Raw genomic sequence first — 24,364 nt, 5'->3', positions numbered from 1 at the left:
ATATTGCAAGCTCCCAAAATATTTATGATGCAGCAGTTTGACTATCAAGACCTTCGGCAGGCAGGTTTACTTCAAAACGCTGTACATAAAAGTTACAGTTTGTAAACATTATTTGAGGTTATCCCTACTTTAAGCCTAAATTGGGACAGCTTTTTTCAAATAAATAAAATGGAACAAAGTCAAATAAACTGAGATTAGTGGCATTATCTTCAAAAAAAAATCAAATAACTTGTGTGGGTAAATAAAAAGAACTCCCGTTAGCCGTTTTGTACATTATGTCTTTATTTGTGTGTAAACAAACTCTGAAAAGAGCATCAGCCAGGTTCTTGATTATTGGCATTAACATGATTGATTTCTTTTGCAGTCATGGATAAAACATGATCACTCCACTGCTAAAAAGAAAAGGTCTTCCTTAAACAAGTCATGTTAATTCTGTCCTTCAATCTTATTTTTTTCCCCCCACATCACAGTCTTAAAAAGTAATGCTCTGACCATAACTTGAAACTGGCAGATCATTGTATTGATTTCAAAAAGAAAAAAACACGTCCTTGGTCCAGTCTTAAAAGAAAGTGAAATAATCTCACTCCATAAAAGACTTTTCCACAATAAATAAGATTTTAGGACTGGATAAATGACTTATTTGTATATTTTATTACTTTTTGCAGCGTGTAGAACGGTACATATGAACGGTTTGCGACCTCAGTTCAGTCTACGTGGTAGCTTCTTCTCATCTTACTTGGTGTATGCAGTGTTTCTTACTATTATATAAGGTGCTGTGTGTGTGTGTGTGTGTGTGTGTGTGTGTGTGTTTGTTTGTTTGTTTGTTTGTGTGTGTGTGAGAGAGATAGAAATGTGATTGGGTCATGTTTTGTTGGTGCGAGTATGTTGTGTTTGTGATTAAAGGTTTGGACATAATGTCCAGAGGCTTATTAGGTTAGTAGTTCATCAAATCATTAAATATGTAACAGGTGAAGAGTTGCAAAAATAACCTATTGAACCTTAAAAACAACAAAAACGTCAACAGCGATCACAGCATTTAGTGTTAAGCTCGTAGCAACGTAATTCGCTAGTCACTTCCATTGTACATAAACAAATATATTTACAATCAAAACAGAAAAAATACATAATTCATAACAGAAGAAATGTTACCACATTCAGAACCACAGTCAGAGAATTCATGATTAAACTGAGTGAGAATATAGTGTGAGTTTATGTTACTGACCTATTCTGACTGGCAATAGGCTTTGTGTGGTAGGTAGAGCTTTCCCCTTTTACAAATATTCCACTGGCCTTAAGGTGGACGTTCCATCTGGAACCGACCAAAAGGAAGCTCAGACACAGCCTCAATCTTCAATGACAAAAGCTGGACATATTTTCACCATGAATGGTCCCAATTGCAATACACTGACTGAGTTTAGCGACATGGTGCTTTCATACCGATTGCACTTTGTTATTTGAGCTCTGATGCATTTAGATGTACATCCTAAAGTTGTGAAAGATGTGCATCCTAAAGCCTGACGTACTGTATTTTAAGGGCTCACTGTTTTGTTTTTGTTTTCACAGATTCAACTTGAGAGAGCAAAACATACAGAGAGGCCCTTAAAAGTCCTCTCCCAAGACATATTTGTAGTGTGGTTTGCAGGCATTAAAGCATACAACCAACAACTGAAAGCTATTCAAAAAACAGCTCATACTTGCAGGATTTTGTGGGTAAAAGGAGGCAAAGAAAATCGATTTTGTAACAGCAAATAGCTCTTCATGTTTCATATTTTGGTGTGTTTCTGAAGGCCAAGCAGAACCAAGGTCATATAGATATGTTTAAAAAAGTAAACCTGTCTCTTGAAAAAGGGAGGGAGGATTATGCCACATTTGGCTTTTAATATGTCAATTGGAGATATGCGATTGAAGTGAGCATTTAGATACGACGGGAAAATAAAAAAGTTTAAAAAAGTAAACCTGTTGGCTATAGTTGGCAGAAAGGAAAGCTGTAGATACATGTGTGGTTACACTCTTTACAGGACCAGAACAAAATATCCAACTTTCATGCAAAGTGGCATGCATGTCACTTTTTCCTTCACTGAACGAGGACAAGGATATGGAGAAAATCGGTTTGCTGGTCTGTCTTAGAAAAGAGAGGCTGGGGTTCCTTCGACAAACTGGTTTGTGAGCCGTTGCAACTCTAAAAGAGCATCCTACTTTTGTTGTGGGCCGGTATGCATTTATGTGGCTGGTGTGTGTGTGTGTGTGTGTGTGTAGCAGAGGAAACAAGGTGCATTGGGAGCAGCAGTCCCTCAATTAAGGCTGTGCTTCCAGCGCAGTTTACATGCCGAGCTCAGCGAGCCGGATGAGGAAATAACAGCCTCATTAGAACAGCCACATCGTGCGTGTGTGTGTGTGTGTGTGTGTGTGTGTGTGTGTTTTGAATCCTTCTACCACACAACCTTTTAAGGCTTTCAAGCTGCTTTGGATCAAAGTCAGTCCCAGGGGATAATTCAGCAGAAACACTGACGTACTGCTGAATTCAATTTTTCAGACACATTTCAACACCTACTTGATCTTTTGCTTCACAAAGAGGGAACTGATGTCCCTCCAGCCACTCGTCTTCTACTGGCATCGATTTGTTAGCTTCATCTGACTTCATCGCCGCTTTCGCAAAATCATTGGTTTTTCGCAATTTCAAAAAATGTTAAATGTTCAAATAATACTTAACCTAACGTCAAATTAGGATTGAAGAGGGAACAAAAACAAGGGCAATATTCACATCTTAGACTTGGCTTTAAGCCCCCATCTTAGCAGTTGCAAGAGTGCAACCGATGTGCCACAGACTGAAGCCGAAATGTATAAACAGCGCAGGGGGGAAAGAGAAGAAGAAAACATTGTTAGAATTGTTACAGTGTTAAAACGAACCCCACCCTTGCCACGAGATTAGAACAGATAAACAGTACATTAGGCTACACATCATCATAGTTACCGTTAGATATATAGCAGTCGCAGCCACCGCCATCCAGTTTTAGAAACACATTTGACTAAAAGGGAGGGGACAGGAGGAGGAGAACTTTCTCTTTCTGGGGTTGGGTTTAAATAAATATTCTGTTTTATAGTGTGTGTGTTTTTCTTTAAAGCCATCTTCTCCTCCGGCCTGGCGGGTTGGGAAGAGGGAGCGGCAGGGTTGGAGGGGGCTCTATGTGAAGTTCTGGAGGGGCTGGCTGACCCTCATGCAGGCCCAGTAGAAGGCCCGGACCAAGGTAACGAGAACCAGGAGCAGCAGCGCGGCCCACGAGGCGTAGATCGCCTGGTAGGTCTGAGCCTTCGTCCACGTTCCAGCCTGAAGATGACAACACAACAGAGGAAGTGGAAGAAAATCGGATGTTGCTCAATAAGTCTTTTGAAAAAAGGGGAATTATAAGCACATTCCGAGTATGGTGATTATAATGAGCCAGCTCCAGTCCAATCAGGCAACAAGCAACCATGCACCAGAGAGCTAAAGCTACATACACTTGAAAATGTTCCACGCATTTATAATGTGACCCATTTATGTTGATAGCAAATTGTACAAAATTCCAGCCAAGTAGCCAGTGATTTTTACAGTTCAAAGATGAAGCAGTGGTTCATTATAACAGCATTACAGTGTTTTTTTTTATTTTTTTATTTTTTTTAAATCAGACACAAACATTTACTTACTCCAACTACTAATTATGCATCCATTGTCTGTGATTAATCCACCTGCACCAGACTGATGCAGTGACACCGAATTGTAGCGTTTTAAATGCACACATTTTCATGGAAGTATTTAATACTCCAGAGTGACTGAGGGGGTAAGAGAGAAAATAGCTCTCCCATCAAGTATTGAGTGTGCAGCTGCTCAGAAGAAAACTATTTAATGAAGATGGTTAAAGTGACTTTGAGAGAACCCACAGGGAGTTTCTGAGAATATTGAAACATGAATTCCTGTTTCAAAGTCACAACACTAGAGCAAAGCTAATATGGGTAGAGAGAGATGAAACTTGATTTAGGAGGCATTTTTTTCATATATATTGCACTGCTCTCAGGAATATAATTTAATTCCTGCAATAAATAATATTCTTTCCAGTTTTGACACCCAGAGATCTCCTGATACACACCCCTGGCTCAGATGATTACTGTTATCTAGACTAAACAACCGAGCATGTTTAAGCCCAGGACTAGGAATCCAGGTAAGGTTTTGTGTATGTTATAGTAGGTAGGTGTCTGTGTGGTTGGCCACACTGTCAGGCAGATGCTCCTTATCATTATTTAAAGAGAGTGCGACTGGCAGTCCTATCAAACCATGAGGTAATCAAAACAGCTCATGCAGGCTAAAAAAAAAAGATCAAATATGCTTAAAAGAAATGTATACCTCCGCCTTGAATGAATGTTTTCCCTCTTCTCCTGTAAATGATGTGTAAGGTTTTAATGATTCCGAAATGGGATCTCTAATACGTACGGTATACTAGCCGCATCCAAGGTGGCGCACGCCATCGTGACGTCAAAATGAAATCCTGCCGAGTTCGCCGGCAACCGGATGCCAGGACTCTCAGAGTGACTGCAAGTCTCTCTTGTAAACTTACTAGGTTAAGATGAGTTATTTTATGGTGAATGAAAGGCTTGATCCAACGAAGTAGGTCATCGAATCAAATCGAAGCATTGACGGCAATGCTGCTGCCAGTTCTGCCGTTGTTTCTTTTTCATCTTCTCCTAGTCCGTAGAAAGAGCAACTTTGGTAGCCTTTGCTCATTAGCGCCACCGCTGTTCAGGAGAAGACTGCAACTAGTGTCCCGACCATCACGCGCGGGTATAAATGGTTGCGGCAATTTCATGACGTCACATATGCGTGCGCCAGCTGGTCTGCGGTTACTGTAAAACACGCTTAAGTTGGGCTTGTGAGTGAACAAGCCTAAACTGGTTTGATTTGATGCAAAACGGTATTTATTTATAATGGCAAATTAAAAACATCTGCAACCTGTGCCGACGGCGTCACAGCGCTAAATCCAACTGGTTAATAAACATGCCAATGTGATTATATATTTTATAAAAAATATGTCTGTTTAAAAACGGACTAACTGAGCCGCTAGTGGCTGACACCATGCGTAATTTACTGCCGTGCCGAGGCCGGAAACAGGACATCAAACGGGGTGGGAGGTGGAACAGCGCACGTTTGTTCACTAGAAAGTTAATGCGTTTTATTGGGGTGATGAGATGAGACATGGCAGCGTTAGTCTCAAAGAAAAACTAAGGCTACATTTACATTGCTACGTTTTGGTTTAAAAACAAGTGTCTTTTGCTACATTTACACCTCGCATTCACACGGCTCTGGCGTTTCAGAGCCTCTAAACCGGAGACATTTGGAAACCATTTTGGTTTGGAATCTGCGGGGTTGTGTTGCAGTTTCAACGGCCGCAAACACCAAGACCTTTGGCAACACTGACGCCAACGTTTCGCCGCCTGATTGGGTCATGACGTCTCGGTCTCTGAGATTAAGTTACTAACATTACCAGGGCAACTACCAGCAATGGGCGGAGTATACATGCTGCCTCCTGTTTACCCCGGCACACACATGCCCAGTATACAAGAATGTTGATGAGACATGCGGTTTGGGTGTGTTAGTTTAAACGGAGATTAGTTCTACTACTGGAGCTAAAAACACTTGTGTGCACAGAGATCACTTTTGGCTCAAAACTCTGCTTAAAAACCAAAACGCAGCAATGTAAATGTAAAACTAAAAATGCGCCAATATGGCAACATTTTGGATCTGAAGCCGGCAAAAGAGGTGAGCTGAAAAACAGAGACAAGGTAAGGTGTAGGGCTGCACAATATATTGTTTTTTTTATCGTCATCGCAATATCAACAGACACAATATACAAATTGTGAAAGGCTGCGACATCCTGATAGACAATCATAGGTTTTTTGTGTTAGGCAGTAGGAAATAACACTTTAAAAGAAACTGTCACTGTTTTTTAGGGCTGCTTTATATTCAATTCAATGTTCAATTTGTTCAATAAAAGAATGTTGGAAATGATTTCCTTTCATTTGTTTAAAATTCAACAAGCAATTTGTTGTATTTTAGCAGACTACTGAAAGCAGCAGAACTGAGTACACTTTAATATCTATTTATCGCAAGTAATATGGTTATCGCTATATTCAACAAAGATATCGCATATTTTCCTCATATCGTTCTTCTTTAGTGTTTAATGGCGGTTGGCAAACCAGCGTAGAATGCATTCATGGGCTCTCTCAAGGTGCATCTCACTTTCCTTATTTGATATCTACTCGCTCCTCGGTTGAACCGGAAGTTGTTCTAGCCCTCCTTCGTGAAGGTCGTGTCAAAGCTCTTATTATCTACAGTATATTATTCCTCCCCAGGGGAGCGAGGATGGAGGAGGTATCTCTAAGGAGCTATGAGCAAGGATAGAGAGAGCAGCCTTTCTAGAAGCCGTGCAGCTGAAAGCTGTTGCTTACTCCGCCCATACAGCTGGCAAATTCACGTGACGCTTCAGAGGATAGGACGTCTCATCTAAAACACAGTTCCTTTTTCCTTTTCCTTTCCCCGCATCTCTGCCACGATTTCCTCTGTGGGACGGACTAAGACGTGAAGGAAGGGAAGCAAGTGGCGGAGCTGGGGATGCAATTTAAGGGAAGTGAGATGCACCTTCAGTCTCAATCCACTCAGGAGTGGCTGCTGAGTCAAGTGCAACACCTAGTGGTAAAATTTGGCATACCAGTCTGGAGTTCAGTATTAAACCAGCTTGAAAATGTTTACAACAGTCCAACTCTACTTTTGGCTTATGTGGCTGACACCACAGCTCCATTAAGTTACAGCTGTTATAGTGATGAATCTTCTTAACTACCCTCAATTCTTAACTACCTTCATGTACTGCAAAAACACTGTTTCCTTATTTCTATTTATATGCAGTCTGGAAATAAAGTTTGATGGGTTGTTGCCAATAAAGTTTATTGACACGGTGTAGAAATGCAACTGTCAAAACATGTGCTCTTGTGCCATTCTTTATTTAAAATGTAAACAACCTTTTTTATTAAACACAACCTGGTCTCACGGTGCGCCATTTATTGCCACTACACCAGCATTATGCAATGTTGTCAATACAGCATATTTATTGTCTGCACATTGCCTACTGCTCTCCATGCTGCCAGGCAAGTATGCATTCTGTGCTCAGTGGGTCTATACTGTGGGGCACGGTTTCATTCTCATCTTGCACCCTCTGCTGTTCATAAAGCAGAATGTATCAACAATCTACTTGTCTCTATGGATCGATGTCTTATATTCTACTGATTGTCTAGAAGATTGTGATCTATAATTTGGAGATCAGTCTACTGTTCTCTACTGAACTCTTATTTTAACTATTTAAAGAAAAAAAGACTTTAAAAACAGAAAATATAAAGTGCATTGTGAGCCTTGTGTGGTTGTATGCACATAGAACAGAGTGAAATAAGAAAAGGGAAAACAGAAAACTAGCCAGGAATAATGGAATGTGCTATAGTGGGTGTTGCAGCCGGTGTTGCAACCTGAACACTGCTTACAGGGAAACTAGGTTTTGTTTGTGCTGGATCTCACTGACAAATAGAGGCCTGTCACATTGTGTCTGGAGAGCAGCTGGTGGGGTGGTGAGGTGCACCCCCTCCATGTTAAACAAGCAATGACAAAAGGAGAGATTGTAATCATACTGCTTCCTCCTCCTACCTTTGTTTTATCTGCAATTGTAAAGTTTTTCCATTATAAAATAAAAAAAAAGTAGGGCTGGGTACATAATTCAATACTTTTTAGGCACCGACCAAATTGCCTCTGAAGTATGAGTATCAGAAAATGCCTCGTCATTCAATAAAGGGTTTCCCGCAGCACTTTGCAGTTCGGGTGGCCCGCCTAAGCTGGGGAACCCTACCGCCTTAACTAGGTCGTCAAAAAAATAAATAAAAAAAAAAAAAAAATCTGCTGCACAAAAGGCTGTCAAGTGCATCTCGGACAATAGCGCGGACGCGCTTCACACCGCGAGCGGACACGCGCGCCACACGGCTGAAATGAGAGAAAGAAAAAGAGACGTGGGCCGTCTCTGCCCGGAGGATAACGAGCCAGTTGATATCATGCTTGTGTGTCCGTGAGAACTGTAAGTCGTATAACTTATGTTTTGGGTTTATTTAAGCCTGTTATTGTATTAGTCTATAGTTCTTGCAAATTTAAAGTAAGTTAGCTGGTGATTTTGTTGTTTGAGTTCTTCACCTGCTAGCTAGGTTGCACGTGCCTGTTGATTCGATATAATGCAGATTGTTGATGCCCTTGCTCACGTTTGTATTTTATATGCATTGTTTACATAGCCTGTAGCAATGCTAGATGTCAGCTCTGCCATAAGCAGTGACTGTGATCACCTTTGCACATTTTGACAATGTTGTTTTGCACTTTCGTGTTGTATAGTTTGTATACCGTTTGTTAAAATTGTTTCAGTTGTTAAGGACAAATATTTTTAACCATTTGTATAGTGTTTTATAGTTTGTATGGTGTTTGTAATGAAAATAAGCATCAATGGTCCACTTGTTAAAGAGTGCAATTACCAAAGGGCCCTTGAATTGATCTTTTTAAAACCAAGGATAGCTTGTAGCGATGCTAGATGTCAGCTCTGCCATAAGCAGTGACCGTGATCACCTTTGCACATTTTGAATGTTGTTTTGCACTTTGTTATTTATTATAATATATTATTATTTAAATTTTATATTTAGTGTTTAATAAATAATTGTTAAATGTAGTACAGAGTCTGTAGTCTATCGCACAAAGAACCCCCCCCCCCAACCCTACCACTAACAAACTTTCTGCGGGAAACCCTGCAATACCCAATTTCAATACATAAGGAGCAAATCGAATCAACATCAGTGAGCCAATAAGCATGCAACATGCTTCTACCAAGATCTAATAAAGCTGCTGATTGGCTGGCTAATATTACACGATGTGGAGACACGCAGGAAAAACTGTGTTTCACAGAGTAGTAGGAGCTGAAAAAGAATAAAGGATTTTTGCCGTAATGTTAATGTCTAATGTTGTAATTTCTTTTAGCTAAAATGGATTTTATGAAATTAATATCGAAAAATAAAAAAATATCATTCAGGAACTGGTATCGAAGTCCCGGTATTGGTATTGAAAATGTTTGAACGATACCCAGCGATTAAATAAAAAGGAGGACAGATTTAGAAAAGATGATTTCATTTCTAGCCTGCAAAAAGGGTGACGCCTACACGCCAGCTATTGATAATCTTTGATTAATGAGGAACAAGAGGTTTTCCATCTCTTGGATGTTAGTATGATGTGTGCTGGCATCCACTCACCATCAGCCCGGCAGCGGAGATGCTGAATAGCAAGCAGAGTAGAAAACACCACAAGCTCCGCCTCCGGGGATACCTCTGACCAATGGAGGAGCTGGAAGGCCAACAGAGGAGAGAAGGGTGCAATTAATTTGATCAGGATATTAAATTAAATACAACACAATGACTATAACCCTGTGTTTGAAGTATAAACCTTGTTTTCACAGCGGGCATTTTGACTTGTCATAGTAGGAAAAGCACAGGCGGCTCTGTCTCTGTTCCTCTTTGATAAAGCTTATAGTTAGGGCTGGCCTTGGCTGACTTCCTATGACACACTGAGCTCCTCTCTCTTTCCATCTGTGTGCATTCATGTCTCTTTAATGCAAGTTAGTTACTTAGTTAGTTCTAGGGAGCTTATTCCCCGGAGTCCTTATGCTTTCACGCCTCGCAGTTTTCCTTGGATTGTGGTGGCACCTGGATCGAGGTTGTAGCTGCTGCTGTGGTCCTGCTTGACGCCCTGCTACGCCCTGTACTGCTACTACTATTAGTTCTAGTCATAGATCTATTATCTTTATTGTCACTTTAATTGCTACTGTTCATCATACTGACTGCAATAATTATTATGAATCATATTTCTGTGTGTCTTTCTCTCCCAACCGGCAGCAGCAGATGGCCGCCCACCATCTGAGGTTTCTGCCCGTTAAAAGGGACGTTTTTCCTCGCTGCTGTCTCACCAAATGCTTGCTCTTGTGGGGAATTTCTGGGTATCTAAATTATAGTGTGGTCTAGTCGCACTCTATCTAAAAAGTGTCCTGAGATAACTTCAGTTATGATTTTATAAAATTTAATTGAATTATTTTCAAGTGTCCCAGTAAGCTACAGTGAGTCAACACTACCAGGACGCTGAAACTGCAGCAGCTAGTTCTTTTAATTAATAAGAATGGGGGGGTTAAAATTTCATTTGGCATCTTTCTTCCCTTGAATCACAAACACTACTCCAGGATCAATGGGAATGTAGAACCTTTTTATTACTGCTGCCAAAGCAGGTAAACTCTTTGCTGGTAAGTGCAGGACTGAAATAACACATCAAGTATGATGATGGTGATACACCAGCACAACTTCAACTTCCAGCAGCATCTGTCCAGGTTCCAGGACAAAACTTTGTGTGACTGACAGATTCCAGAAACATGTCTCTAAACTCTGTTCTGATTATTCGTAAATGTACAGCCAAAAACGTTAAACTTTCACCTTTTACATGGTTCTGTTCATAATTCTAGGTGTAACCAAAAATAAATAAAAAAAACTGCAATATCACATATTTGCCATATTTGCAATACATTTTAGCATCTCAAGCATTGACACTGCATCACATGCCTGCTCATTCCCGTCCCCAAAATCCAATGAACTTTGCTCACCATGTTAAGAAGCATACTGTATGCAGATAGAGATATAGGAATGTGGTTTGTAGCAAGTTATAATGAAACTCATGAGGTACAAAAAACAGACATGGAGTTAAATCCAACAGATCACAAACCTCATGATGTTATGAGACACTCTGAGGCCAGTGAGGAATATGCAGTGGTGGAATGTAAGTAAGTACATTTACTCAAGTACTGTACTTAAGTACACATTTGAGGTACTTGTACTTTACTTGAGTCTTTTCATGCCACTTTCTACTTCTACTCTGCTACATTTCAGAGAGAAATATTGTACTTTTTACTCCACTACATTCATCCGACAGCTTTAGTTCCTAGTTACTTTACAAATTAAGATTTTTACACACAAAACACATGTAGTTTATAAAATATGTTATATTATAAACTACCCAACGATATACAGTACAGGCCTACAAGTCCAGCAGAAATGATAAGACCGTTAAACACACAACTATTTGGATCGTTTCCAGTTTCTAAAATGTGAGGATGTTTCTGTATGAGTACAATTTACTTTTAATACTTTAAGTACATTTTCCTGATGATACTTACAGTGGGGCAAAAAAGTATTTAATCAGCCACCAATTGTGCAAGTTCTCCCACTTAAAAAGATGAGGGAGGCCTGTAATTTTCATCATAGGTACACTTCAACTATGAGAGACAAAATGAGAAAACAAAAATCCAGAAAATCACATTGTAGGATTTTTAATGAATTTATTTGCAAATTATGGTGGAAAATAAGTATTTATGGTGGCTGACTAAATACTTTTTTGCCCCACTGTACATACTTTTACTTAAGTAACATTTTCATTGCAGAACTTTTACTTGTAACAGAGTATTTTTACAGTGTGGTATTAGTACTTTTACTGAAGCGCCTGAATACTTCTTCCACCACTGGGAAAATGTGTTGCAGACTCTGAAGCCAGTACCCTTTCCCTCTTGTGTAGGCTTAACTTAGTAAAAAGATTCCGCTAAATGCCAAAGGATGTAAATCTACAATGTAAAATTACAGTGAGAAGGAAGGGACGTAATGGATGGATTGCATACAGCTACTTACACTTTCCTGCAGTGTGGGCACCTGGCCAGCGTCCGGTCTGTGAACTCTGTCCACTGAAATCACAAAGAGAAAGACATGTCACCTTCAGCCAAAAACCAACATGCTCGTTTGTCAAATTATCAGTTATAATAATGACAAAACATACCAGTACCAACAGCACCAGTTTTACATTCACTGTAATTAGAATTCACCTCAATTAAGTTAACATTAAGTACCAGTGTTGTTGCTGCTGCTTACATTTACAATCAGTTTTTTTTAAATTTTATATCAAAAGGTAATGTATGTTTGTTTTTGACATTCCTCACAATATAAACGTTTACACAAAGCAAAAATGTATTCGGTAAAAAAAAAAAAAAAAAGTTAGTATGGCTGTGCAGGAAATAGAAAAGTGGAGTGGAGTAGTTAAAAGTGCAAAATCCTTCACTGCTTGTTTATTATGTGCTGGCATTTGGAATAAGTGATTTGCATTATGCGTTTGTCGTGGCCAGAAGGTTTTATATCAGTGACCTGTGACTTACGGAGGGGGATACTGCAGTAAAAAAAAGGGACAAATGAATTGTCTATGAAGTTTGTCAAATGCCAGGAAAAAGAAGAAAACAAAATACCCATCACATGTTCCCTGAGTTGAAGGTGATGTCATTTTTTCATCTCCTGGTCAACAATCCAAAACACAAAGATTCAACTTGCAATGATATAAAAAAAATGGGAAAAGCAACAAACCTCACACACAAGCTGAAAACAGCACGTTTGGCATACCTGCTTGATAAATGACTTAAATGATCTACTACTAGGTAAAGGAGGCAATGTACAACTTAAGGATAAGTTCCTTGTGGGATTACAGACATCTTATTTTAATGTGCCTGCTGCTGTCTGGGTTGATGACATACTTTAAGACATTTAACACAACCATCCCAGCTCTCGCCAACAGGTGATGCCAGCCAAAAAATGAGAAAGAAAAATAGTCTTTTCTCAGGGCGCAGACATTCACTCCCTCCCTAACATTAGGGTGTGATACATTTGTAAACCCTGCAGAGCAGAATACACTGTGCATTTGTCTTGTTCTGACAAAGAAGAAAAAAAACACTCTGTATTGGAAGCACAGAGAACATTATCACTAGATTTGCGACAAAAGGATCACTGCACCGCCACCCAGGGCAAAGATTTGTATTTTCATGTCTTTAAGCAGGTTGGAAAGGTCCGACTGAATGCTAAACACCCTGAATCATCCATCTAACGTCTAACTCTTATTCTTCTCTTTATCTGACTCGGCCGCCCTCCTCTCTTTCACCGTATATCCAAACCATCTTTACCTGTCCCATGCATTGTTAAAGAGCAGTGAATTCACATTCTACTTCCCCCCTTTAGCACAAAATGGCCTGCATACATCAGCACAGACTTGATGGGGTTATTATCTACACCAATAACTCAACATTTACTTGGCCTGGTGCAAAGATGTTTTGGCTTCTCGATAATTAACTGCTCTGTCTGTGCTACAGTACGTTTCAAAACAAAAACTTTGCAGGCCTACTGTAACTGTCAAGATATTTCAGCTACAAATGATAAATGCTCCACACGAAAAGCCAAAAAGCAAATACCAAAGCAGTTTTATTATTAAATTATTGTGCATAGTAATGCTTCACCTCTTCATAAACACTTCTAAAGGATATTGGCTCCCTATAGAGAATGTGATTTTATCGGTTGTGTCTGTTTCAGATAGATGTTATTCAAAAGAGATCGAAGAGTTGGGGACCTGTGCCAGAGACTTAATAAACAGTGCTTGACAATTTGTCATCGATGCTGATAAGGGTATGTAGCAGACGCTGGAAAGTGTGTATTTGTTTCCATGACAACACCGGAGATTAATATAAGTGATCTGTACGATTGCTAGGTGGTTTCAGTTTTATACATTATAAAACATTGTTCACTGAATTTTGGGTTCTTTATGAGTTAAACTGAGTTGTATGTTGTCTTTTGGTATATTCAGTACGAACGACTTTTATTTTGTAAGCTACAAGATTCAGGACCGGATGTTTTGGTGAGAAGCGCGAACGGAGGAGAGAAATGGCGACCATGAATAGCGAACTGTTAAGCTCCTGTTTTGTTTTATTCTACTGCTGGTCTACCAGGCGAACACGTTTTCACGGTGTTCCATCATACTTCTATAAGGAATAAAGGTGAATATGGACATCAGTATGAAGTGTGGACTCCTTCATGACCAGGGTAGTTACAGGGTAATCAATTAATGGCTTTTTAAATAAATCCTACACTACAGATGCAATTGTTAATAACCTATGCTCAGAAAATGATAGTACTTTCAAGATGTATTGCTAAAATACAGAAAAGCAGAGACTTCAGGAAGCCACTGCCCCTGGCTATGAAATAGTCTGGAACAAAACCCTGTGTTGTTTTTACACTGCAGTTTTTGTATGGATGAAACAAATGATATATAATGTGTTAGTGAGCTTTAGAGGTGCTAAGCTATGCTAAGCTAGCCAGCTGCAGACAGACGGGCATGTGAGCGGAATGAATCTTCTCTTCTAACTCTCAGCATGGAAGCAAATTTGTGTAAAAATTACCAAAAACGGTGACAGTGTTGTAATTCTAAATCCCGTGGGTATTTCTTAAAAAACATTCACAAACAATAAAATAAAAAAAAATGGCATTGAAGTTTATGTTGTTGTTTTTTTAACAGAGAGTGTGTGTACCAGGAAGGTGTTGCTGCAGTGTCCACAGGAGACTCGGGCCCCGGATGGCTGGGGGTCAGGACTGGCCGGACCAGGATGAACTGGACCCAGATTAATTATCCTCTTACTGAAAAAGGGACAGAAACACATAGTCAACATTCACACCACAAATTACTCAAGATATTGCAGATATTATAATCCCTGCCTGAGCAGGCGTCTCACCGACGGAGGAAAAGGCTGATGACAGTTTGACTATTTTTGGGATCCATCAGTGGCAAATCCTCTCATTAGCACCAACACTGCTTTTCTACAACCAACCAACTTCCTCAGACAACTATAGTCACTCAGAATCACGGATCACAGCCGTGTCTGCTTTAGTCAGCATAATTGGTTTGAATGCAAAACAGTAACTGTCAAGGTAAACTCTCCAGAGAAATTTAATGCAAGAAAAGTGGCCTCTTAGGAATATATACAACCTTTAGGCATCAATTAAGCTAAAACTGGTTACTTCTGGTCAACTGTAATAAAACCAGGAATGTGAACAATTTCATCGTAAACATTGAGAATCCCAAATTAGTTTTTCTGAAAACAAATGTCATCATCTTTTCTAATTTTAACCATATCTGTGAAACAAAATTTCCAGTTCAAAGAAAGTTCAAACTGAAACTCATTTCGGGAACTGGTTTTCTCCTTTGTAACTGAGGAGCAATAATGTGGAATAATGTCAAAGCAAAATACTGGTTAATGAGTAAGTCTCGAAAATTCATGTCATTTGGTTGGACGTTAATTAGCCTTCTGCCTTACTTTATGATCTGCACTGAGGCTGACAGATGGATTAGGTGTTTTGGATCTTTATGACCACAGGTTTTGTGATGGACAGTTTAAAATTATACATATTTTCATGGCTAAAAACGTGGCTCTTGCACATTTTACGCCTCAGGCATTAAAAAAGGCATCTTATCTAACTAACCAATTACACTAAGCTGCAGCACCTTAAGGGCTTCATAAGGGCTGCAGCTCCGTTTGACCTGTAGAAAATGTTTTACGACTTTTTGTTCAGATTATTCCCCAACAGAAAGCAACCGAAACTTTTTCCTTCCCAAACTGTAATGGAACTTTCAGCAAGCCAGTAATGTTTTTTTATGCACTGAAATTTTAATAAAAAAAGTGACATTAACTTTAACTCATGGAACTTTTCCAGTTTACTTTAAGCTGTTTTGGTGAGACTTGCGTGCTCATTTTGCTCCCTGATATTAAAATATGAATGAATTTTCTTAGTGTGCATTTGGTTAGTACATAGAAATAAAGTGGATTTTGTTTAATTGAATCCATTTTATTTCTAATGGGTTAGTAGCTACTCTGCAGGAATTTAGTGCATAATTGAAGCAGCTATGCTGAATGAATGTTTTTCAGCTGCAAGGTGCAGATTGAAAATTAAACCTCAACATAATCCCCATACGAAAGATATGCAGAAGTGAAACACATGATGTGGCTGTTCTAATGAGGCTGTTATTTCCTCATCCGGCTCGCTGAGCTCGGCATGTAAACTGCGCTGGGAGCACAGCCTTAATTGAGGGACAGCTGATCCCAATGCACCTTACACACACACACACACGCGCACACACACACACACACACACACACACACACCTCTCACCAATATGGCCGAGGACAAGCGATCCTCTGGGAAGTAACTTTGCAGATGAGCAGACAGTTGCAGGGGCAGCGGACGTACTTCTTCCCTGCTGGGGCATTCTTAATGGGCTGCAGAGGGAGGCAGAGACACAGAGGGAAGAGATAAGAAGACGGTAGAACAACAGATTACAATAGGAGTAGATAACAAGCCAATTATTCTTGATGGATGAGAATTAACCAACACTACGTGGGGGAGAGAGGCTTTCTGGGAGATATTTGGAGTTGCAGGGTAAAGCACCAAGGGACGGCATTCATGCTACATTGCGATACTGTCGGCGCTTAAGTGTCCCTAAGGTCGGCTTCACACTGGGTGCGTGGAGTGAGCGTGTCAGCTGCGTGGCTTGTCCGTTTTTATTTCGGCTCCCATGTTAACAGATTAGAGCTTGCGCACTGCCTGCGTGACACACACATCTCAGAAAACAAGTGCATGCTTATTGCACGATGCCTATTTTTCACGCGACACGCAAGCGTGTTGAAAGCGTTTCCAGGCAAAATAGAATAGGAAAAGATGTTTATATGTCATTTTGAAACAAATACATATTAATAAATGACATGTTGATGTTTGAAAGTCTCTAGGTTTTGACATAAATGCAGATATAAATGTAATTTTAAAAAAATAATTAAAAATAATTATCGATTTTCAAATATTGCACCTGTCAATACAGAACGAAATATTCTGTAGCCTATTTTGCTGTCAATACTGCCGATTTTGTCTTTGCTGTAATAAAATCAGTATATATTTATGTTTAACATGAAGTATACTGCTTGAGTGCAGTAAATCAATGGGAAACATACATGTGTACAGACAAGGCTAGAGCAGTAGCAGTCAGACACGTTTCTGGTGTGCAAAGACAGAAAAATCCACGCAGCCCACGCAACAGAAACGCCACGCTCATGCCACGCAGGCAGTGTGTGGCCGGCCTAACTGTTCAGGAGCTGCTTGTTGCTGTTCATACAATTATTTTGTCAAATAATGAAGTCAAGCGCTCACTCTTTGCAATCAAAAGCAAATGTTTGGGGTAAAAGTATTCTAGAGGCTTTCTGCAAAGCAATAGGTTTATCTAGCACTGCCTATAACATTAATATCAATATAGAGGGAAATATAGACAAAGGCTTCAAACATGTGACTTCCGTATGATAAGACTTGATCCCGTACAGCAAGCTTCTACAGTACATTAGAAGATTTTTGTTGCTGTATGTAGAATCCACATTAGTTACACAATATCTCTTCACGCCTGGCTTGATTTAAGCCCAATCCTCCAATTTAAGTCATATAAACATAGACATACTGAATGAGTGTATTCTTTTAACGACCAGGTATGCAGTAGGGCTGCACGATATGAGGAGAATATGCGATATGCGATAACGTTGAATATTGCAATAACGATATTACTTGCGAAAAACAAACAGATATTAAAGTGTTCTCAGTTCTGCTGTTTTCAGTATTCTGCTATATTATGAAAAACTGCTGGTTGAATTTAAAACAAATGAAAGGAAATCATTTCCAAACTTTTATTAAACAAATTGAACATTGAATTGAATTTAAAAAGGCACCGCTAAAGAAAAGGACGGTTCCATTTTAAAGTGCAGTTTTCTGCTGTTATTTTCTTTCAACGAACACAAAATATCGATATATTGTGCAGCCCTAATATGCAGCCTACTTTGTATCATGTCACATACATAGGCCACATAAAACCGCAGGCCAAATTCAGTTGTCAAGGACATAGTTTGAGCTCACGCAGAGAACTGAAACTTGAATCTGTACACCGGTGACACGCCTTCCTCTGGACCTAATGGAATACCCTGCTGTCTGTCCTGCTGATGGTTCTCTCCACTGAGTCATTAAACTGACTAACCAGATCAGAGTGAGTCCTGGGAGTTTCCTGCTCCATCATCAATTTCACTTACAACAGCTGCAGGAGTCAAGTTTGTATCTGCACTGTAGGGAGGGAGGTAGTGATAGGGAGTAAAAACTGATATTACAAGTAATCATTACCCAGTGGGTTGTCAAATTCATTATTGAAATCCTATAGATCTGCGTTAGTGTCAACACTTGTATTACTGCTACAATGCAGTCTAATACAACGGCCTACATTCATGAAAATGATAATGTTGGTCATTTCGGAGGCTGCAGTTTGTGTTGCTGTTGAACTGTTTTGCGTCATACTGACAGTCTATCAATCTATTACTTTAAACAAAGTAATGTGCAGTTGCAGGAAATTAACCTTTTCCACAATATAAAGCTACGATGTTCTTGAACGTGACATCTAAATATATAGCCATTGCTTCTGCTGTCTAAGCTGGTCCCATGTCGCTGCGACTGAGTGACTGAAGACGAAGGAGATGCTCCGCCTCATGATTATATCCGTTAACTGCGACAAAGACGGTTCTGTGGCAGTGAAATAACTATATACATTGTTTATGTGCAACTACTTATATCGATTGTCATCCCAGACTAACTGTCAGTAGTAAAGCTGGCTTAGACAAAATGTCACAGTATGTCTATAATTTATCAGGCTAATAATCAAGAGTGCCCCATGAACACTAATAAAGACTCTGTAGATCAAACCTATGTTTTGACTCCTATCCACAGTCCTGTACAAATTGGGATTTGAGCCAATACTTGGGCACACATGATGCAAGTTCCATCTGTAATGCTAACGATGCATGTTCCACACCAATTTCAATCTAACTAAAGCATCATCTGTACATGTGCATATGTTCCCTCCATCTGTAAATTGTTCATATAGCTAGTTGGAACATTTCACATTTCAACTTCCATTTGTACTTTGATCTGCATAGCTAGTGATGCACAGTCGTGGAGCCCCCTCAACTTGTGAATCTGACAGTGATGGCTATTCTGCTGTATCTTCAGCACAACTCTCCAATTGTGACAATCATTTAGATCTTTTTCTCTGTTGGGTCCGTTTAAAATGAAAGTGCAGCTGTGTGCATCTGATTATTTGTTGTGCCTTGCCACACCTGACCAGTAACTGTATCACTGTCAAATTAATTGTGATACCCGTACCGGTGTAATTACAAAAACATAACGATGAGACCATTGTCAAGATGAAAGGTGGGCTCCATCTACTGCCTTTTGTGTTGCTGGTGGTCGAGATTCTCAACATTTGGACCACTGCAGGGTTTCCTCCAGTGTATTGCAAGCCCACCGGGCATAAAGCATGATTTATGGTTCTGTGGAGGCTCCACGCAGAGCTTTCGCTGTAGCCTACGTAAGTGGCCTGAAGTTTATACTTGTGCGTTGGTGTGTGTGTGTCGATCTTTTTAAGAGAATAGCAGGGCCGGCATGTGTGTGTGTGTGAGATAGAGTCCGGATCGGGCCGAATTTTTCGGGCCGAGCCCGACAGTTAAAATCTAATTTTTTTCTCATACTAATGACACATGTACGTTTGTTTGTGTGGAAAGCCCGCTTTTATTAAGCAACTGTAGGAAGGCATTCGGAAATGTCAACAGATGAGCGCATCAACGCACACGGGGCAACAAGCGCACGTTAATAAGCTGTTAAAATGTTCAATGTGTTAACCTTTCCTGCTTGCTTCATTTCTGACCGTGATCAGAAAAACAGGGGAGACTCGTTACCTCCAGGGCCGACGTTATAAAATGGAAAAACGTTGGGGTTAAAATCCTGTTTCTTCTGGTGAGCAAATTAACGAACTTGGCTTTCAATCTGGAGTTTATTTCGGACACAGCACACACTGTATACAAAACTTATTCCACCAACTCTGCTCCGGTTGCATACAACATGTCCGCTTCCTCTCTCTTCCACACACACACACACACACACACACACACACACACACACACACACACACACACACACACACACACACACACACACACACACACACACACACACACACACACACACACACACACACACACACACACACACACACACGATGGCCGACCCTTGGAAGAAAAGGCAGTTGGACTGATCAGTTTACCCGAGTTGGTCAAAAAAGTGCCTCAGAACACACCAAAGCGACGAGACGTAATACGTCACCATAACAGCAGGCGGCGCTAATCTGTATTAGCGTGTGGTAGAGTGAGTGAGAGAGACAGGGATTAGCTTCGGCGAGTGCGGACTCTAGAGTAATAGTGAGAGAAACAAAGTGTCTCCCCTGTGCTTTCTGACCAAGGTGGGGAATCTGTAGCAGGAAAAGTTAACCCTCTCCTTGATTTCATGTTGTTTATGGAGAAGGAGAACCAGGAAATGAGTAGGGGGAAATGCAACACTACCAGTTACTAGTACTAGTTAAATTTTTCGAGAGGTGCGCGTCAGGATACGGCGAAGGGTCTGGTGTAGGATCCGTATCTCCACGTAACAATGTACGTAGCCGCGGGGTAGATTTAACGCAGAAGCATAAATTACGCTTTACGGATTACTACGGATGATTTTTTAAGTCGTTTTTTTAAAAATACAGTTACAGTGAGGCAGCTCGGTTGGAAACTTAGAGGTAGTCATATTTTTTTAAATACAGTTACAGTGAGGTAGCTCAGTTGGAAACTTAGAGGTAGTTATATTTTCAGTTAGCTTTTAGCACTGACTTAATGTAGGGCCCTATGGAATCTGTGTTTAGCTTTTATAAATTTTGTAATTCTGTCCATGATTCTGTTATCACACTATTGGACTCTCATTAATTCTGCAATCAGTCTGTGTCTGGTCTGAGCCATGACCTCGTCGCAAAGAGACACTGTTTATTCATTTTAGACAACGTGATTGGAAAAAAACCTGTGATGATAACATGCTATACGAACTTTTAGGTAACTCATTTACAGTAGTAAATAGTAAAGTATTCTGACCACAGGCATTAATAAATCAAACTCTCACATGTGCTTTTAGTCTAAATCCTGTCTAGTTGATTGAGTCACAAAGACCTAACATCAAACAGGCCTGACCGATCAGAAGATGAATGTTTAGCTTTTGGATTCATACAAAAATATTCATATCGTATATCCTGTGATTTGTCTATACTAGGTTCACATCATAAACCACAGCTAATATTTGAAAAAGGCCCTATAGCACTTTTACGTCTGACGGTGATTGTTTGGTGCACATACAAGTTCAAATAACATCGCCCTCACCTGACCAAACCAGCCAGATTACATAAGTAAATGCTCCGGGTTTCTTATCAACCTAATTATACCGGTCTGGAGTGAACGAGTCCTTGGATCACCTGGAAAAACAACTTTCCATTTCATGGCATGTGGATTAGCCAGAGTAATGAGGATAATGATTCTGGAAACTTCTAAACTACTAAAAATGAATTTTCATTGCTTTGAGCAACAAAAACGAAATGCCATTCTTCTCAATTGTACTGAGATAATGCAGACATCTTAGAGACATATATCTCAAAGTCTAGGTTAAATAACACCATAACTCCTGTGTGGGTAGACGCCACCAGAAGTTTATAAAGGGAAATATGTTTTTGTAATTTGTGTGAAACAACCCTTTAATAGAAGATACTGGTTAAAGTTAGTATATGTAACATTTTAATGTTTCTAAAACTCTAATGTTCCATTTGATGGTCACAAATGACGAGACTAACAGTGAAAAGAACGCTATTTTTATATAGTTTTTATTAATGCCTTTGCCTGGCTCCGATTTTTTCCGTTAAGTCACAAAATGATTTACATCACAGAAAATAAGGAAATTAAAAGAAGAACTAAAAGCTAAAAAGGGAAAGTGAAAGACGACGGGCGAAATCACGAGTCACACTTGGTCGGGCTTTCAACAGATGGAGACAATTACGGGATTGTCAATGATTCAAAACCCACCCCGAATTGGCCCTCAGGTATTTAATAGGTTTATTTCATTCATAAAATAACTTTAGATTGCGCGATGTGGTTGTACATCAGTAGCCGACATTAAATTACGTCCCCCTTCCATTTAACGCGGACGTTTTATTCCTTTTACTCCATGTTTGTGTTGGCCTACCATTTTCTTTTCCCTTGTCCCCCTGTACTTACTTACTAGTGTAATGCGTCCGTGGGTTTCAAGAAATGCGCAATATAAATCTAAGTTATTATTACGTTGGTTGCTTCAACAAACTCCTATTGCTTTGGCTCGTAACACAGTGACAGTGATAGCCGGTTTAGCTCACGATACATACAGGCTATGTAACCGTATGCAACACTTGAAATGCCATGATGCATCTGTAGCGAATTCTCTTATGGCAAATTAATGATTTTCTGTCTAAGCTAAACATTCATCACAACTATATGACCTTCCAGTAACACTAACACAGTTATATACAGTGGGCAATACAGCACCGTAAAGAAAAGACCTTTAGGACAGCAGATGTGGTAAAAACACTTTGTCCAAAGGGGCCGCTAGAATCAACACAAACTGAAACTTACAAATAGCCACTTTAAGTAGGCTATTTGTGCATGTGTGTGCTGCAACTGCATACACTACATAAACAGATTGTGTGTGCTACATATGGCTGTGCAGATACACTTGAAACCTACCGTAGCTTCATTGCAAACCCCGCACTTCACCACATGCTGGTGGATCTTTCCCTCCACAGAGATCAGGCTCTGACACACCCTGCAGCTGATGACAGGTGCACTGCCACTCTCTGGGGACGTGAGAGGGGAGTAGGGCGGAGGGTCCTCCCCGAGGAGCACCGAGGGCTGAGTAGGGCTGGGGAACGGAGGGAAGCCTTAACAGGGAGGGTGACAAGGAAGGGGAAAGAATGGTGAATACAATGAGGGAGCACATTCACAAGATTTACACAATGGACTGGAGGGGGGGGAAAAAGCCTACATTCCCATGACAAGTAACCTCTTATGTTACGATTGTAACAAGATAATACGATTTGGTCTCGAGGTGAGCTGAAAGGAGCTTTAGAAGAAAAACACTCCTGGAATGCTGAGCAGGGTTAGTTGCAACAAATAAGCATCGACGTATTAGTGAGGGACTGAGAGAAACCTTACAAAGAATGAGTGAGTAACTGGGACAGTTTAATCATTAAAAATCAGAAGCTAAACCCACTCTACATTTCGAGCAAGCAGACTATGTAGCCGTTTGTGGGAGCAACACACAATTGGAGCCATATCTCATGCCTTTTCCATTTATGTATTTACACACAGTCCCTCCCTATGTGAGCTGCCATTGGTCGCAGCTCTCTCTAGATTCTAGCAGCTTCCCTCACCATCCACCGTAATGGCTTTCTCATATGTCAATCAAATCAGGTGTTTCTCAGATGCTAGCTAGCTAAGCGGTACAGTTGTCTAGCCTGCGAGTGCAGTGGGCACTGGGCATCATTCAGCAGTTGAAATACATGCAACAATTTGTGTTAGGAAACGTTAATAAAATAAATCTTAACGATACTATTTCTAAGCTGCAAACGTGAAGCTCTGCGCAAGGTTTGCCGGTGCTAAGTAGCGCTAGCTACCAAAGCTACTAAATAACGGTTGCTAGGTTAGCAAGTTAGCACAACGCTGATTCCCTTCCGGCTCTCCTTCACGTCCTGACTGCATTCAGCACATTTCATCCCCCAGGAGATGAGAATAAAGACATCCTCTGGAAGCTTACAGTTTGCCCTACACAAACACAGTCCCGACAGGATGGTTCACAGCTGAGCTAGAAGGCTAACCAGAATGCCCTGTCAGTGGGGGCTAATGTGAGCTAGGCTAATTGAGGCTGGAGGAGAGCGCACCATGGATACTCACTCTGTGGCTTGTTGGGCACACCGTAGGGCGCTGCGCCGGGAGACACCCCGCCGTTACCACTGCCAAGAGCACCATCTCCCAGATCTGATAGTAACGGGGACCTCTCGCCGTCCGCCATACCGAGAGCCAGGCGTGGGGGGGAGTGAATGCAGACCAATACGGTGTTGTATTGTTGTGTCGGAAATGCAGGCGTCACATGATCACACCACCGCTGCTCCTGCTCCTGCTCCTGCTGCTGCTGCTGCTGCTGCTGCTGCGGTAACGGAGCTCGGAGGTGTGGCACTACCCACCCAGGGATGCTTCAGTCCTTATAGGTCTTAATGTACCTGTGAAATCTGTGTTACTGTTTTCCAACAACAATTGTGTTTGTAATGTAGTGATAATATGCAACCTTTATATCAACCCTTAAAATGTAACTTATTCTATGTATCCACGGATTTGTTTGTGTGTAGGAATATCCTGCTTCACAATTCAAATGTT

General features: G+C 40.5%; 1 protein-coding gene across 1 annotated transcript; it reads right to left on the bottom strand.

Annotated features, from left to right (window-relative positions):
• Nucleotides 1-261: 261 nt before the first annotated feature.
• Nucleotides 262-24,133, bottom strand: pip4p1a (phosphatidylinositol-4,5-bisphosphate 4-phosphatase 1a). Its single transcript, XM_078263718.1, has 7 exons — nucleotides 23,885-24,133; nucleotides 22,679-22,872; nucleotides 16,149-16,255; nucleotides 14,514-14,619; nucleotides 11,809-11,861; nucleotides 9,343-9,433; nucleotides 262-3,325 (listed from the first exon to the last, which is right to left on the bottom strand). Exons 1-7 carry the CDS (start codon nucleotides 24,000-24,002, stop codon nucleotides 3,182-3,184), a joined length of 813 nt encoding a protein of 270 aa, XP_078119844.1. The 5' UTR covers nucleotides 24,003-24,133; the 3' UTR covers nucleotides 262-3,181.
• Between the last annotated feature and the right edge of the window lie 231 nt (nucleotides 24,134-24,364).

The sequence above is a fragment of the Sander vitreus genome, chromosome 12, assembly GCF_031162955.1.
Source record: "Sander vitreus isolate 19-12246 chromosome 12, sanVit1, whole genome shotgun sequence".
NCBI lineage: Eukaryota > Metazoa > Chordata > Actinopteri > Perciformes > Percidae > Sander > Sander vitreus.
This window is presented reverse-complemented; position numbering and strand designations above follow the sequence as displayed.